This window comes from Megascapheus bottae, chromosome 1, assembly GCF_031878675.1.
Source record: "Megascapheus bottae isolate mThoBot1 chromosome 1, mThoBot2.hap1, whole genome shotgun sequence".
Lineage (NCBI taxonomy): Eukaryota > Metazoa > Chordata > Mammalia > Rodentia > Geomyidae > Megascapheus > Megascapheus bottae.
The window spans coordinates 28,372,333-28,387,047 of NC_143509.1; the positions used below are offsets into that span (position 1 = coordinate 28,372,333).

Here is a 14,715-nt window from a genome sequence, read left to right on the forward strand (position 1 = left end):
GAAGCTCCCCCGGGACCAGAAGGAAGTGTCCCCCACGGGCCTGGTGTGGGGTACTGGGGCTCACAAGGACTTGGCACCACTGCGTGGTGAGGTGCCCTGGTGAGCCCTGGCACATCCATGCTGCCCCGATGGGCACAGCGATGCTGCCTGGGCTCTCTACAGACACAGGGCTGAGGTGCAATGAGGAGCAGCTACTGCACAGGATCAGGCATCCACGACCTCCCCTCTCCTTCCCACCCAGCGATCAGAGGTGAGAGCCATGCCTGCCTGCCTCTACACCTGCCCAAGGGCGTGGGTAACAGCTGTCACCATCGCATCCCCAGGGAGGGATGGGTGGACACTACCATCACCAGCCAGGAGGACATGGGGGACACAACCAAGGAAGGCTGTGTGAGATGACACAGGTGACCACAGCTCTGTGGCTACACAAGGGGGAGCCTTGGGATGCTAGTGGGCACATGCCACACCACATGGTGCCAGCCCCAGGTGGTAGAGGCATGGGGTGAGCACTAAGGTAGCTGGTGGCTTAGTGACATTGGCACATGGAGGCACGTGAGACCTAGGCGGGGACGGATGCCCTGCTAGAGCTCTGGTGATTAGATTCAAAGGCTGGTAGCCATAGCAATGCCCTACCTTCTCTCAATTTTATTGGCACCTAGAAGTGCACTAAGAAAATAAGGATCAAGCCCGGCGCCGTGGCTTATACCTGTAATTGTAGCTACTCAGGAGGCTGAGATCTGAGGATCAAAGCCAGCCCAGGCACTAAAGTCCATGAGACTCTTATCTCCAGTTAACCACTAGAAAACTGGAAGTGGTGCTATGGCTCAAGGGATAGGGTGGCAGCCTTGAGCTGAAGAGCTCAAGGACAGCACCCAGTCCCAGAGTTCAAGCCCCATGACAGACAGACAGACAGTCAGTCCTAGCTACTCAGGAGGCTGAGATCTGAGGATCAAGGTTCAAAGCCAGCCCGGGCACAAAAGGACCTGAGACTCATCTCCAATTAACCTCTAGAAAATGGGAAGTGGGGCTTGGCTCTAGGGTAGGGTGTTAACCTTGAGCTGAAGAGTTCAGGGACAGCACCCAGACCAAGTTCAAGCCCCATAACCCACAAAGAAAGAAAGAAAGAAAGAAAGAAAGAAAGAAAGAAAGAAAGAAAGAAAGAAAGAAAGAAAGAAAGAAAGAAAGGAAGGAAGGAAGGAAGGGAGGGAGGGGAGGGGATCTAGGATGGACACCTAGGGCCAAGACCACTCCAAGAGGAACAGTGAGATTTCACAGCAAAAATCGGGGCCTGTTCCCTTGCCAGCCATAAAACCACTTCAGCTGTGCTCAAGAGGGATGATAGTTTGAAGTGTAATATCAAACTCTCAGGAGAAGCCCAGGAGCAGACCTGCATGACATCAGGACAGGAGATGGGTTTTTATACAGAACCAACAACAAAGGCAGGGAGAGACAAGCCAGGGTAAGTGGGAAGGGCTCAGAGGAGCAGCTTCCAGGAAGGCGTGGGGCGGGGCGAAGTGTTTGAAGATCACATACCAAAGAAGACCTTTCCTTGGGTATCTGGCCCTACAACTTGAGCAAGGCCCTGCCCTCCTCAATTTCTTTAGTTTTCAAATAGGATCTCATGTCTGGTCTGGATACACCCTGTATAGCTGGAATGATGAGGTATGCTACTGAGCTCAGAATTTTTTTCTTTTCTTTGTTGTGCTAGTGCTAGGGCTTGAACTTGGGACCTTGTGCTCTTACTTAGCTTTTAATGCTCAACGTTGGTATTCTACCACTTGAGCAACACCTCCACTTCCACCTTTTTGCTGCTCAATTGGAGATAAGTCTGCCCACGCTGGCTTTGATCTGTGATGCTCTGATTTCAACCTCCTGAATAGCTAGGATTATAGGTCTGAGACATTGGCAGGCGCCCAGCATGGCGCCCAGGATTTTACTGGTTGAAGTGGGGGTCTTTTAACTATTTACCTGAGCTGGCCTTGAACCATGATTCTTTCCACATGCCAAGTAGCTGAGATTACAGACCTGTGTGGCCAGTTATAGAATGCACAGAGTTAAATATATCATACAACTCAAACATTAATGGACAACTCCAACCATGTGAAGAATGGAGCTGACATTTCTGTAAAGACAATGTACAAACAGGAGGAAGGCACAGGAGAAGCCTGGTGTGAAAGCCTCTCCCCTCTGCTGGCATGGGCACAGTACAAGGACTGAGGGTACCACATGGGGGTAGACTCCAGGAGACAGAGAAGCCTCATGCCCAGCACCAGGCAGGCATGCCTGCAGGCATGCTCACAAACCTAGGCACACACAGTCTCACACCCCTCAGGGACCAACGGACACCTGCCACTGTCCCGCTCCACACTGGAACGTCACGTAGCCAGGCACAGGACAGGACTGAGTCACACCACAGTCCAGAGAAGCCCCGAGGACACAATGCTCCTCCCCAGAGCAGCAGACACAAAGGCCCCACAGTGTGTGACAGGAGACATCCAGAGCTGGGGTGCCCGAGACCAGAAGTGGGCTGGGAGGGGATGAGGAGATGCTTCCGGGGACAAAGATATTCTAAAATTGAGAGTGGCAATAGTCACACATCTCTGCACGTACTAAAAGCTACTGACTGAGCTATGAGTGGGTGAATTGTGCGGTTTGCGACTCATACTTCAAAAATGTCAGATAACCAAGGAACAATGGAACTTTGCTGGCGGAGGTGAGCGGTGACTGGGCCGCCTTCCCCTTGCCTGGTGCCGTGAGTGACCGCTACAACATGCTGTGGCTGGCTAGCAGCTGCCATTAGAGAGATGGGCAAGCTGTGGCCAGCTCAAGGGTGGCAGTGAGCAGAGCCCCAGGCCTGGCAGGAGGCTGAATGTGCACACAGCTGCCAAATGGCTTCAGGAACTGCTGAAGAAGCTAGCAGGCACCAGGGGCTCACTCATGTAATCCTAGCTACTTTAAGAAGCTGAGATCTGAGATGGTGGTTCAAAGCCAGCCTGGGCATGGAAGTTTGTGAGATACTTATCTCCAATGAACCACCAGAAAACTGGTAGTGGCACGGTGGGTCAGGTGGTAGAACTCTAGCCTTGAGCTGAAGAGCTCAGGGACAGTGCCCAGGACCAGAGTTCAAGCCCCATGACTCACTCCCTCATCTCGCTCAGGCCAGACAATAAAACAGTCTCTGTGTACGCTCCGAAGAGTAGCGGACAGAGCAGCCTCCTGTTGAGGTATCAGGAAGCCCCCTTCTAAAAGTAGGGAGGAGGATAAGGAGAACCCCCTTGAGCCAGAACCCCTGCTACTCCTGCAGGAGGGGGCGGGCATGCGGGAGGAGCCAGGGCAGGGAGGCCCCACCCCAGAACAGCTGCTCAGTGTGGTAGGCAGGTGCCAGGCACTGCCCATAATCCTGTCAGTCCTGGTGTGGTACACCAATGCATGGCAGGTGCAGTCGGGCCCATCCTCACTGCACCCGAGAGGCTGTGATCCACTAGCTGTCCCCTGAGGAGGGTGGCATATAATCATTTTGGGACCATAGGGACCCCACCCCCTCATAGCCAGAGTGTTCTGCCTGTCCCCACACTGTTTCAAGACAAACCTGTGGCCCAGGGAGGTGAGGAGAGCAGGTGTGGCAGAGCTCTTCCTCCTGCCTCCAGGCCCAGTGTCTCCCTAGCTCTGAGCTCCCCAGAACCACAGCCCCTACCACGAGCTCAGAGCCAGGGCGAGCAACAGAACCAAGGCCGCTGACCCTGCACTCAAAGTCTGTGGGCCAGAAACCATTCTTTCTGAGGCCTAAGGAGCACCCCAACCCTGTGCTCAGGTCAGGGCCTTCTCTGAAACCGGGGAGGAGGGGCCCTTGGCAGGGGCAAGGCTCCACTCTCCCATGGCTGTGCAGGACCTCACAGGCTTACTAGGCCACTCCAGCCCGGTAGGTTCATGCCAGGCTCCGGTCCTCTGAGGCCCCGAAACAGCAGTGAGCCTTCCCTAATCATAGAGGCTTGTTTGATATCCATCAGGTCATACCAGCACCTCTAGAACCCAACCTGTCCTCCCATCCACCAGTCCTGGGGCTCCTGGCCAGAGGCAGGGAGAATCCAGCACGGGACTGAGGTGGAAGAGGCCTGGGGGCCCATTGCGGATGGGCTGGAGAGGGCTGGAGGAGCAGGGTAGACCAGGGTGGGAATCAGTTGATCAGGGTAAATCAGTTGATCTGGGCCTTTCCCTCATCACCCACACTGACCAAGACGGAAGTGAAGCCCCTCCACTGCCTGGACAAGTAGAAAGGTGGGTACTTACATCATCGTACAGAGAGCCACTGATGTCAGCCCCATAGATGGGAGACACGAAGGTGAGGTTCTTCCAGTACTTGCGTTCCAGGTCATCGAAGTCCTGGTGTCGTGGGGTACAGTACCTAGAAACAACAGCACCTCAGACTCAGTGAGAGACCCAGGCACCAAGCAGCCACCCTGGACCCGAGAGACATCATGAAGGACTCAGCTCAGGTGCACAGGTGGGACGGGACTGTGCTGTGGAGCAGGGTGAGTGCTCCCCAGAACCAGGCCCAGGAGGGACCCAGAGGCACAGCACCCCCACAGGCAGCCAGAACAGAGGATCGGAGAGCCCAGCAGCTCTCAGCCCTACTCTACAGAGACCAGGGAGGGGACAGGGTCACTGTGAGTGGGAGAGGCCATCGCTGCCCTCACAGGCCACTTAGGAGCCAAGACACAGATTGGGCATTTGGGATGCAAGCCCACGGGGGAAGGAACACACAGCTGAGGGCCTGTGTGAGGCGAGGGCCCCTGCTCCATGGGCCAGCGGGTGGCAGCAGAAGGGAGACTAGGTCCTCCCTGGAGGGCTTCAGGGTGTGGCAGAGCCCTAGGGACGGGGTGAGACCAGGCCCCCCCATGTGGAGGGACTGGAAGGGGCATGCAGGCGGCTGTGCACCTGGGCCGAGGCACAAGCAGGGGTGGAAGACTCAGGGCCCACACAGCAGCAGGCCACGCATGCCTGCCACACCCACCACTGCTGTCCACCTACTTCTCACTGTTGGCGAGCCGTCGGTACTCCCCCACGGTCATGGCCTTCTTCTGGATATTGTACTGTGTGAACAGGCCCGACTGCCCGGTCACCACCTGCTGGATGGGCGCTGGGATGACCACGTCATCGATGTCATCGTACGTTTGCCTCGGTTTCCACTCCTTTGGGGGGATGATCTGCAAGACCAAGACAGGAGCTCCAATGCAGCTCCAGGGGTTCCAGCACACCCCAGCCCCATGCCAGCTCTAGGCCTTGGGGATACCAGCCACAGAAGCTGCCAACTGGACAGGTCCCTTGGCAGCCGGCCCCTGTGCCATCCCAACCCCAATATACGCAGGTCCCCATGGTGACAAGCTATGACTCGTCTGCACACATCCTGCATGCGACCTCTAGACTCAGAAACCTGAATTTTTGAGACTTGCAAACCTCAGCTTGTGGCAGCAGGTGCTGCACACAGGCGCCCCCTAGCCCCAGGAAGCCACACTGCGCCCTCCAGCTCCGTGGCTGACCCCTTGGCCACAGCTCAGCTGCACCCAGCCTGGGGGCTCTCTGGAGAACAGGGAGTGCTGCATCTACTCCGGGTGGCAACCCAGAGACTTAGCCAGCACTGCTCCCATCTGCTAGCTAAAGAAACTGAGGCACCAAGGGTACCCACTGGGGTGAGGGGGGGAAGCCAGGTGGGGAGTGTGGGTCCAGGGCACAGACAGCAGAGGAAGAGGAGGATGCTGTCACCCTAAGGAGCTGGAGAAGGATCAGAACTCTGCAACCCTCAACTGGGAGCTGCTGGATGGCCTGGAGGTGCACCATCTTTGCCCTTCCTTGGGGTGAGGGTTCAGGGCCAAGGAGATGCATTGAGGATGGGGTGAGCCCCAGCCTGAGCGTCCTGAGTGGAGGTAGGACCATGCAGGCCTGGCTTCCCTTCAGGGCCTGCAGCTCCCACTTCACTCATGAGCTAAGTCCTCCAGACTCCCACACCTACTCAGGCCCTTCAACACGAGGGCTGAGGAGATTCTAAGATTTCCAACAGCTTCCGGAATGCCATCACTGTCCCCAGGGATGCTGCCGTTTGGCTGCCTGCTTTCAACAGGGCTGGGAGGGGCACCTGCACATGTCTGCATGGCTCCCTTATGAAACAGCAGACAGCGCGAGGGCTCAGCTAAGGGCTCTGTCCCCACTCCCCTGGAGACCCGCACCTTATCTCAGGTCATGTGACTGTCACCATCAGGGTGGTCCTGGTATGGAGGAAGTGGCAGCCTCCTGCAGTGCCCGAGGCAGGTGAACGGGAGATCCCCAAGACAGAGCTAACAAGGGACATAGGCAGGGTCTCTATGGGAACTGGAAGTGGTGCTGTGGCTCAAGGGGTAGGGAGGTAACCTTGAGCTGAATAGCTCAGGGACAGCGCCCAGGACCCAGAGTTCAAGTCCTACAACTGACCCCCCCCCCAAAAAAAAAAGAGCATCACGGGGGCTGAGAGAGTGGTCTAGTGGTAGAATGTCTGCCTAACATGCATGAAGCCCTGGGTTCGAGTCCTTGGCACCACATACACAGAAAAAGCTGGAAGTAGTGTCATGGCTCAAATGGTAGAATGCAAAAGAAGCTCAAGGGGCTGAGATGTGGCTCAGTAGCAAAGTGCTTGCCTAGCAAGCCCTGGGTTCGATCCCCAATATCAAAAAAAAAAAAAAGAGAGAAAAGAGAGAGAGAGAGAGAGAGAGAGACAGACAGACAGACAGACAGAAAGACTCAGTGACAGGCCTGAACCCTCGGTTCAAGCCACAGAACTGGCAAGAGAGAAACAGAATATGAATCACAGTTCAAGGCAAACTCTGACTTCTAACAGTGAGCATGAGTCCCTAACCAAAAACCTAAAAGCAAAGGTGCCCAGGGTGTGGCTCAAGTGGTGGAAGCATCTGTTAAGCAAGTAGGAGGCTCTAAGTCCGAGCCACAGGACCCCCCAAAAAACGAACAAGGCAAAGCTCAACCACCTGCAGCCTTCAGAGGCAAATGACAGCCGAGGGGCTGGAGGCTCCTCAGCATAGGGTCAGGGCATGCCTCAGCGTGCAAGTCCTGAGTTCAACTCCAACATGCACACACAGACACACACATCACAAACACACGCTGGGAAAGACAGGAGGTGCCATGTCACCATGTCACTGTCTTTCAGGAATTACAAGTGACAACTCCAGCTTCCTAGCACCAACATTCCCAATGGCCTCCTGAACCCCCATCCCTGGGATGCCCTGGGCCTCACACAGCAGGGTCCAGGTCCCCCCAAGCCTGCAGTTGCCCTTGTTACTGATCAACACTAACCCTAGCACCCACAATCCTCCCTGCCCGGCACACAGTGAGAACATCCACAGGTGAGGAGGTGAGGTTGCCGTGGCTCAGTGAACACACAGAGCTCCTCAGAGAAGGTGGGCGGGGGGACACGAGGGGCCACCCCGGTCTCATCACCTACCTTGGCCAGGCCCGCCCGGTGGGCGCCCTGTGACTCTATGTAGGCCACGTATTTGTTGAAGTCCTTAAATTCCTCCATGGTTGGGCGGAACGTCATGATCTTGCAACTGGGGTTCTGGGCCCCGTGGTCCTCAGACCCCATGGTGGCAGCTGTGTGGCCGTCGCACCTGTGGGGAAGGAGAGAGGGTGAGCAGGTCCACACCACCCTTGCCACCCACCACATCTCCCAGGGGAGGACAAAGCCCACAGACCCTGGCAGACAACCATGACTGACCTACAGTTTGTGGGCATCAAGGCCCGGATTGTCCTGGAAACATAAGCACACACGCCAAGTTCACCCCGGCCCTGGGGGTCAACGCTGCCCCCTCAGCAGTCTTGGCCACAAGTCAGTGAGTGCCCGACCCAGCCTGGTGCCCAGGAGAGCAGCAGCTGGGCTCTGGGGGTAGCATAATCCTTTCTAATCGCCGAACCTGCCCCACCAGGTGCAGTGTAGCTATGAGAGTCCTGGGAGAGAGAGAAAGGCAGGAAGCCCATCTTGGGAAAGATCACTGAGCTGCGGCCCTGGAGTGGGCACTAGAGGGCGGCACAGGCCTAGCAATCAACTGGATCCTGAAGCCCAGGCCAGCGCCCACCTCCTCACCGCCTACGTCCTCACCGCCTGCCCTCCACCAGCCACGTGCCCTGGGCCATCCCATCCCGCCTGCACACACGGGAATGGGACAAGAAACAGTAGCTAAGACCTGGCACTACAGTCCCAGTGCTGGACTTGGTGAGAGTCCGTGATGACACTGACCCAGTTCAGAGATGGCCATTCATTTTGGCTTCTTCCGGGGGAAGGGAGCACAAAGCCAAGTCTGCCATGGAGCCACGGGGACTCTGTGGACAGCAGGGGATGGAGCTTTGGGCAGGACACATAAAGGTCTACAGAGGAAAGAGGTCACACTAACTTCCCTCTAGAAGAGTAGGCACCATGTCCCCAGTATCCCATACTGTCCTTGCCCCTCCTCCAGGCCCAGTATCCAAATCTCTCCTGCAACCCCAACCAGCACCCCCCCTCCCACCAAGACATACTCCTTGGGCTGTGCCCACTGAGGACACAATCCACATCAGGAGTGTCTCTAAGTATGTCCTTGGGGGCAATGGGTGTCACCGAGCCAAGTGTAGAAACCAAAGCACCTGCCTGGAGGAGGCAGGTAGATATGACTCCACCCCACCCTGCCTCAGTCCCCCAGGACCAGCCTGATGCCAGTTCCTGAGGGAGCAGTCTCAGTGGGGGCAGCCGCAGGCTGCGCATCTCCAGTGGGTGGTGAGGATTCAGACCACAGCCTTGGCACTATGGCTGACAGCAGAGAGGGCCTCCAGGCCCAGCCAGGCTCTACAGTAACCACCCAAGTCTGTCCCCTGCCTGCCTCCTGCTCAGCCTCCTCCAGCCCCAGGCAGTGGGATCCAGAGGCTCTCACAGAAGAAGCTGCCTTCACCCCCTGTCCTCCTCCTCCTGGGGCAGCAGACCTGCAGACCCTGCCTTCCCTGCTCGACTCCTGCCCAGGCCAGTGTATGTGCAGGGCAGGCAGAGCCCTAGGACCAGGCTGAGGCCCCGTGGGCACTCTGGGGGAGCCGGGGCCTGCACAGGGATGTGTGTTGTGCCCTGTGGTAGAGGCTCTGCAGAGCAGCACCTCACATGAGAACCCCGGGTGAAGACCCGGCACAGGGAAGGTGGGTGGTTCAAGAGACAGGTACTCTGCACATGTACAAGGAAAGGTAGAGCCTGGGCAGTGAACCGGATGGAACTTAGACAGCTTTTTTTCTCCTGACTTATTTGAGCCCTGCGAAATGACCTTTGTGTGTGTCCTGGTATGGGGACTTGAATTCAGGGCCTGGGCACTGGCCCCTGAGCTTTTTTCCTCAAGGCCAGCTCTCTACCACTTAGGCCACAGCACCACTTTCCAGTTAATTGGAGATGAGACTATCTCAGGCTTTCCAGGCCAGGCTGGCTTTGAATTGTGATCCTCAGATCCTTGGCCTCCTGAGTAGCTAGGATTACAAGTGTGAGCCATCAGCATCCGGCTTGAAATGCTTTTGTTTTTTTGCCAGTCCTGGGCTTGGGCTCGGGGCCTGAGCACTGTCCTTAGATTTTCTCAAGGCTAGAGCTCTACCACTGAGCCACAGCACCCCTTCCGGTCTTTATCTATGGTACCGAGGAATCCAACCTGGGTCTTTGTGCATGCTAGGCAAGCACTCTACCACTAGGCCAAACCCCTGGCCCACGAAATGGCTATTTTTTTTTAAGTTTTGCTGTGTGCTTTCTGAGCAAAATCTCACTATGAAGCCCAGACTGGACTAGAACTTTAGGTCTTCCTACTTTATCAGCCCCTAACCACTCCAGGCTTTACAATTACTTTTTTGTACCAGTACTGGGACTTGAACTCAGGGCTTCAGCCTTTCTTGGTCACCAGCAGTGCTCTGCCACTTAGGCCACACCTCCATTAGCTGAAGGTGAGTGATTTGCAGAAGGATAGCTACAAGGTATGCGGAGGCCTTCAAGGAAAGCAGATGCCCTGGCCCGTCTCATCCCCATCTGCATGAACTAAAACCCCAACAAGAGACTCATCCCTCCGTGAGCTGAACCTAAACAAAGCCACGGTTTAATAACACAGAGGAAGCCATGTGCTTAGTTCCCTGCAACCTCCATCCTGAAGGTGGCCACTGGCCAGGTCCTCCTCACCCCAGGAGTGGACCCAGCATGCCTGCAGATGGACAGGAGACTTTTGGCTATGTTGAGTGGGCACCCACTCCACCCAGGCAGGACCCTTTATGGTGGTCCCAACAAGCCTGGAGCTCTGCAAACATGGGCTCTGGTGGGGGGGGACACAGCCCCTCTGGAGACACTGCAGCAGGGACAGTCTGATGCCCACAGAAGCCCCACCCCTGCCAGCATGGCACTGCTGGGACTGCAGTCCTGTCCTCCCATTCCCCACTGCACAGCCGACAGGGCCTCCCCTGTGGCCTTGAGGCAAGGTCATGGTGGAGGAGGGCAGGATGCTCTCTGGGCCTCTCATTGGCCTGGTAGTCCAGAGACAGGCAGACCATGCTGACAGAGGCCCAGCATCTGAGGCTGGCCATACTGGCAAAAGACAGAGCAATGGCAAAGGAAGTGGCTAGTTTGCTGGTGATGGCACTGGGGCAGCATCTCCTACTGTGCCACGCTTCCCCACAGAGCCACAGAATCCTGCATGGCCAGCAGCTGTCCCTGTAGAACTGACATGCACTGTGCACAGGTCTACAAGTCCCCCAATGAGGAGCAGGGACCCTCTAAGCTCTGGTCCCTCCGTGTGCTACCACAACATTTTCAGCTCTCATTCTTTCCACTCCTCCTGGAGTGTACTGTGCTCACATTCTGACTTCTGACCTCACAAAGAGTGACCACTACAGCCCAAGTGGCCCCTGCCAGGCTCCAGGTCAGTGGAGCCCTCGGCCTGCTCCCCAGTGGGGCTGCAGAGCCAAATTTAGGGTTGGTGAATCCACCACTTTCACCCTCCTGCCAAACAGCAGGGCATGGCAGCTTCTGGGAGCTCAGGGCTGAGAGACACAATGAGAGGGTCAAGATTTACCAGGCCCCTGGCCAGCCTGGCTCTCCCAGAACACCACCCCTGGTCCAGAAACACCCCATAGAATGGGTGGCCTGAGCCCCAGAGACAGAGGCAGAGCAGCAGGTGGGAGGCTCAGACTGACAGCTTGAGGGGGCACCATGAGAGGAAGTACAGGATCAGGCAGTGACAGAACCCCAGTGACCACAAGCGGGCAGAGCCCGCAGGCCCACACTCCTGTGCTGTGACCAGTTAGTGACAGCAAGCACCATTAGCTGATGAGGGCCTGCAGGGGTCTCAATCTGGGGGCCCACATCCCTAAGCTTGTGGCCATGTCCCCCCATCAGAGCAGAGCGCAGCATCTCCCCCATGCTTCCTGCTTACAAAGGCCTTTGGTGACACTGGACTTCAGGGAACCCAGGCGGGTCCCAGCCCGGGGTCCTGGACTTGATCCTTCTGCAGGGCCCTGCCTGTGAGGTGAACACACAGGGGCAAGGGAGCACTGTGGGCACTGTAGGAACATGTCAGTAGCAAGGTGTCTGCCCCCATCCCTCAGCACGGCCCGCTACGTGACATGGCGAGCCTCTGCCTACACGCACACAGACAAAAGCAGGTTCGAAATCAGAGAGGAAACTGCGCTCCCACCGATGAGGCGCCACCCCCCATCCCCAGCCTGCACAGGAACAGGCGGCAGTGAGTCGATGCCATGGAGGGACGGGCAGGGGAGACCAAGCACTTACCCATCCTAGACCCCAGACCGAGGATGGGTGCCCATAGGACCATGGGGACCGAGGCCACACTGGCAGAAGGTGACCAGGACTCAGGCCTGGCTAAGTCCACAAGCTACATGGGCAGAGCCAGAGGAACCACGCACGCTAGTGTCAGCTGTCTGCGACCAGGCACACAGCCTCGCTCCACCTCTACTGCTCCCATCTGAGTGCTGGGACAGGCACTGACCATCCCATGCCTTTCCTTGGAGCCTTGGTCAAAGGAGATAGTAGCAGGAGGAGTGACCACTGTGGACCCCCCACCCCTGTGGCCTGTGGGAGCCTTCTTCTTGCTCTGCCCCACTTTTTTGGCATTTAGTCACTGCATTACAAAAGTCCCAAAGGGCTGGCAACATGGCAGAGGAGTCCCTGCCCCAGCATTCCGCCACAGTGCCACATGCAGCACTCAGCACTCATTGAAAATGGGGGCGCAGTCACCACCCAGGTCGAGGCCACACCCCCAGCAGCGTAGGGGCTGCCATCACAGGCTAGGTCTGGCAATGCTGTCACCATGGAGAGGAGGGGAGGAAGGGCTGAGGATTCAGACGCCTCCACCTCACCCAGGCGCCAGGCTGAACACGTGTGTCAAGTCACACGCTTGGCTTGGGGTGCAGCTCAGGGCTGCAGCATCCACAGAGCATGTAGAAGGGTTCTGGCTTATATTTGTAGCATAAAGGGGAAAAAAGAAAAAAAAATCACAGAGCATCTTATGCATAATTTTGGTGTTTTGGGTTTTTTTTTCTAGTCCTATGGCTTGAACTCTGGGCCTAGGTGCTATCCCTGAGCTTCTTTTGCTCAAGGCTAACGTTCTTTCATTTAAGCCACAGCACCGCTTCCAGCTTTTTTGGTAATTTATTTTGTTTCTTTTTTTATTATTTGTAATTTTTTTACCTTTGCCAGTCCTGGGTCTTGAACTTAGGGCCTGGGCACTGTCCCTGAGTCTCTCTTGCTAGCACTCTACCATTTAAGTCACAGAGCCATTTCCGGACTTACCTGTTTATGTGGCACTGAGGAATTAAACCTGGGACTTCATGCATGCTAGGCAAGCACTCTACCATTAAGCCACATTCCCAGCCTTTTTTTGGTAATTTATTGGAGATAAGAGTCTCATGGACTTTTCTGCTGGGCTGGCTTTGAACTGTGATCTTCAGAGCTCAGCCTGTATAGCTAGCTAGGATTACAGGTGATCCACTGACACACAACTGGTGGCTTCTCTTTAAAAATCATTTTGAAAACAGTCTTGCACCCAACTGTGTGTTGTAATGGATCCCTGCTTCCCACTGTGGGTAGAGCCTGTGCCCCAAGAGGCCCTGCACTAAGTCACAGGGGCCCTGCAGTGGCTCAGTCATTGTGGGTAGAGTGTCACCTCTGCTGGAATGCCCCCCCTCCCATCCCAGGGCCTCTGTGGGAGCACTCTGCTCTCCCTCCCATCCCGAGGCCACATGGGAACTGACAGTGGGCAGCAGCCCCTCCTTACTCACTCAGAGTCGCTTGCAGGTGACTGAGGTGGCTAGGTGACAGGTGCTGGGGACACAGCAGGATTTCCCGTCAGGACGTCCTTCTGTCAGGATTTCTTGTTCAGCACCTCCAATGAAAGGGTCAGTTCCTAAAATATGCAAACACACCTGCCATTGACTCAATCTGAGCACACTGTCCTGGAAACGGGGCACCAAGGACCAGGGCCTTGGTTTCACACCCCACTGGGCTGAACCTTCACCAACTTCTTTTCTTTTCTTATTTTTTGTTTTGCTTTTTTATTTTTTTCTTTTCTTTTCTATGGCAGTCCTGGGGCTTGAATTCAGGGTCTAGGTGCCACCCCTCAGTTTTCTCTGCTCAAGGCTGGCATTCTACCACTTGAGCCACAGCTTTGCTTCCAAGTTTTTGCTGGTTAATTGGAAATAACTGAATCGCACAGATCTCCCTGCCCGTGCTGGCTTCAAACCCTGATCCTCAGATCTCAGCTTCCTGAGTGGCTGGGACAACAGGCATGAGCCACCAACACCTGCCTGTCCTCAATAATCTCAAGAACATAAAAACCTGCAGGTAAAGCACTTAGCCCAACCAACATCATCCACCTCACCCATGGTAAGCTCAGGAGCTGGGTGGACAGCAAGAGCCACCATCAAGAAATCACCACCATGGAAACATCTGGAAGCCTTAGGCCACTAAGGCTTTCTCAACTAGTTTTGTTTCCTCCAATCCCCCTCAGCAGTGTGGTAGAGCTCAGTGCCTCAGCCATGTCCCCACATGGTGAAAGCACGAGACAAGCAGAGGCTGCTCAGATCCCGGTGCACAGAAGTCGAGGCCCATTCTGGTCAGTGACCTGTGGTCCCAGAACAGGGCCTCAAGTGCTCAGTGTTTGGCAATAGGGGGCAGGGTAGGGTACCAAGGCAGTGACAATATGACCCTTAGCTCCTCCCAAGGCCAGGCATGACACCGCTCAGCCTCTGTCCCTGCCCCTGAAGCCTGCAGCCCACCATGGACCCCTGCCCAATCTGCAACCCCAGGTCCAAGGGGAACTTCTGGTAGGGGAGGGGGCAAACTCTTAAGCCTTTGTACATTTAAAGTGGCAGGTTTACTAAATAGTACATGTTCAACAAGCAAAAAGCCCTCAGATGTTTTCGGTTTCATTTTGATGTTTGTTTGTTTGTTTTCCAGAATCATTAGGGCTAGCCATTTCACGATGTCCTTGTTTCTCCCTCACCTCAGACCTAGATGGGATGCACACTAAGTCACTGCCCAGGACCCCTCGGCCCCAGGCCCTGCCTGGGGCTAAGCACTCTGCCCCTTAGCCTGCTAGCACCTGACTGCTCAAGCACTGGGATCTGAGGGCCTGGGCACTTGGGAACCTGGGCGTCACCTGGCCAGCAGAGAAGCAACCC

General features: G+C 55.9%; 1 protein-coding gene across 1 annotated transcript in view; it reads right to left on the bottom strand.

Annotated features, from left to right (window-relative positions):
- Nucleotides 1-14,509, bottom strand: part of Kdm4b (lysine demethylase 4B) — a 68,134-nt gene extending 53,625 nt beyond the window's left edge. Inside the window, exons 1-4 of the mRNA XM_090340523.1 lie at nucleotides 13,315-14,509; nucleotides 7,484-7,649; nucleotides 5,029-5,204; nucleotides 4,288-4,402 (exon numbers count right to left, since the gene is read on the bottom strand). Of these exons, the coding sequence (XP_090196649.1) occupies nucleotides 4,288-4,402; nucleotides 5,029-5,204; nucleotides 7,484-7,624 (432 nt within the window). The 5' untranslated portion in view covers nucleotides 7,625-7,649; nucleotides 13,315-14,509. The remainder of the gene's footprint in view (nucleotides 1-4,287; nucleotides 4,403-5,028; nucleotides 5,205-7,483; nucleotides 7,650-13,314) is intronic.
- Between the last annotated feature and the right edge of the window lie 206 nt (nucleotides 14,510-14,715).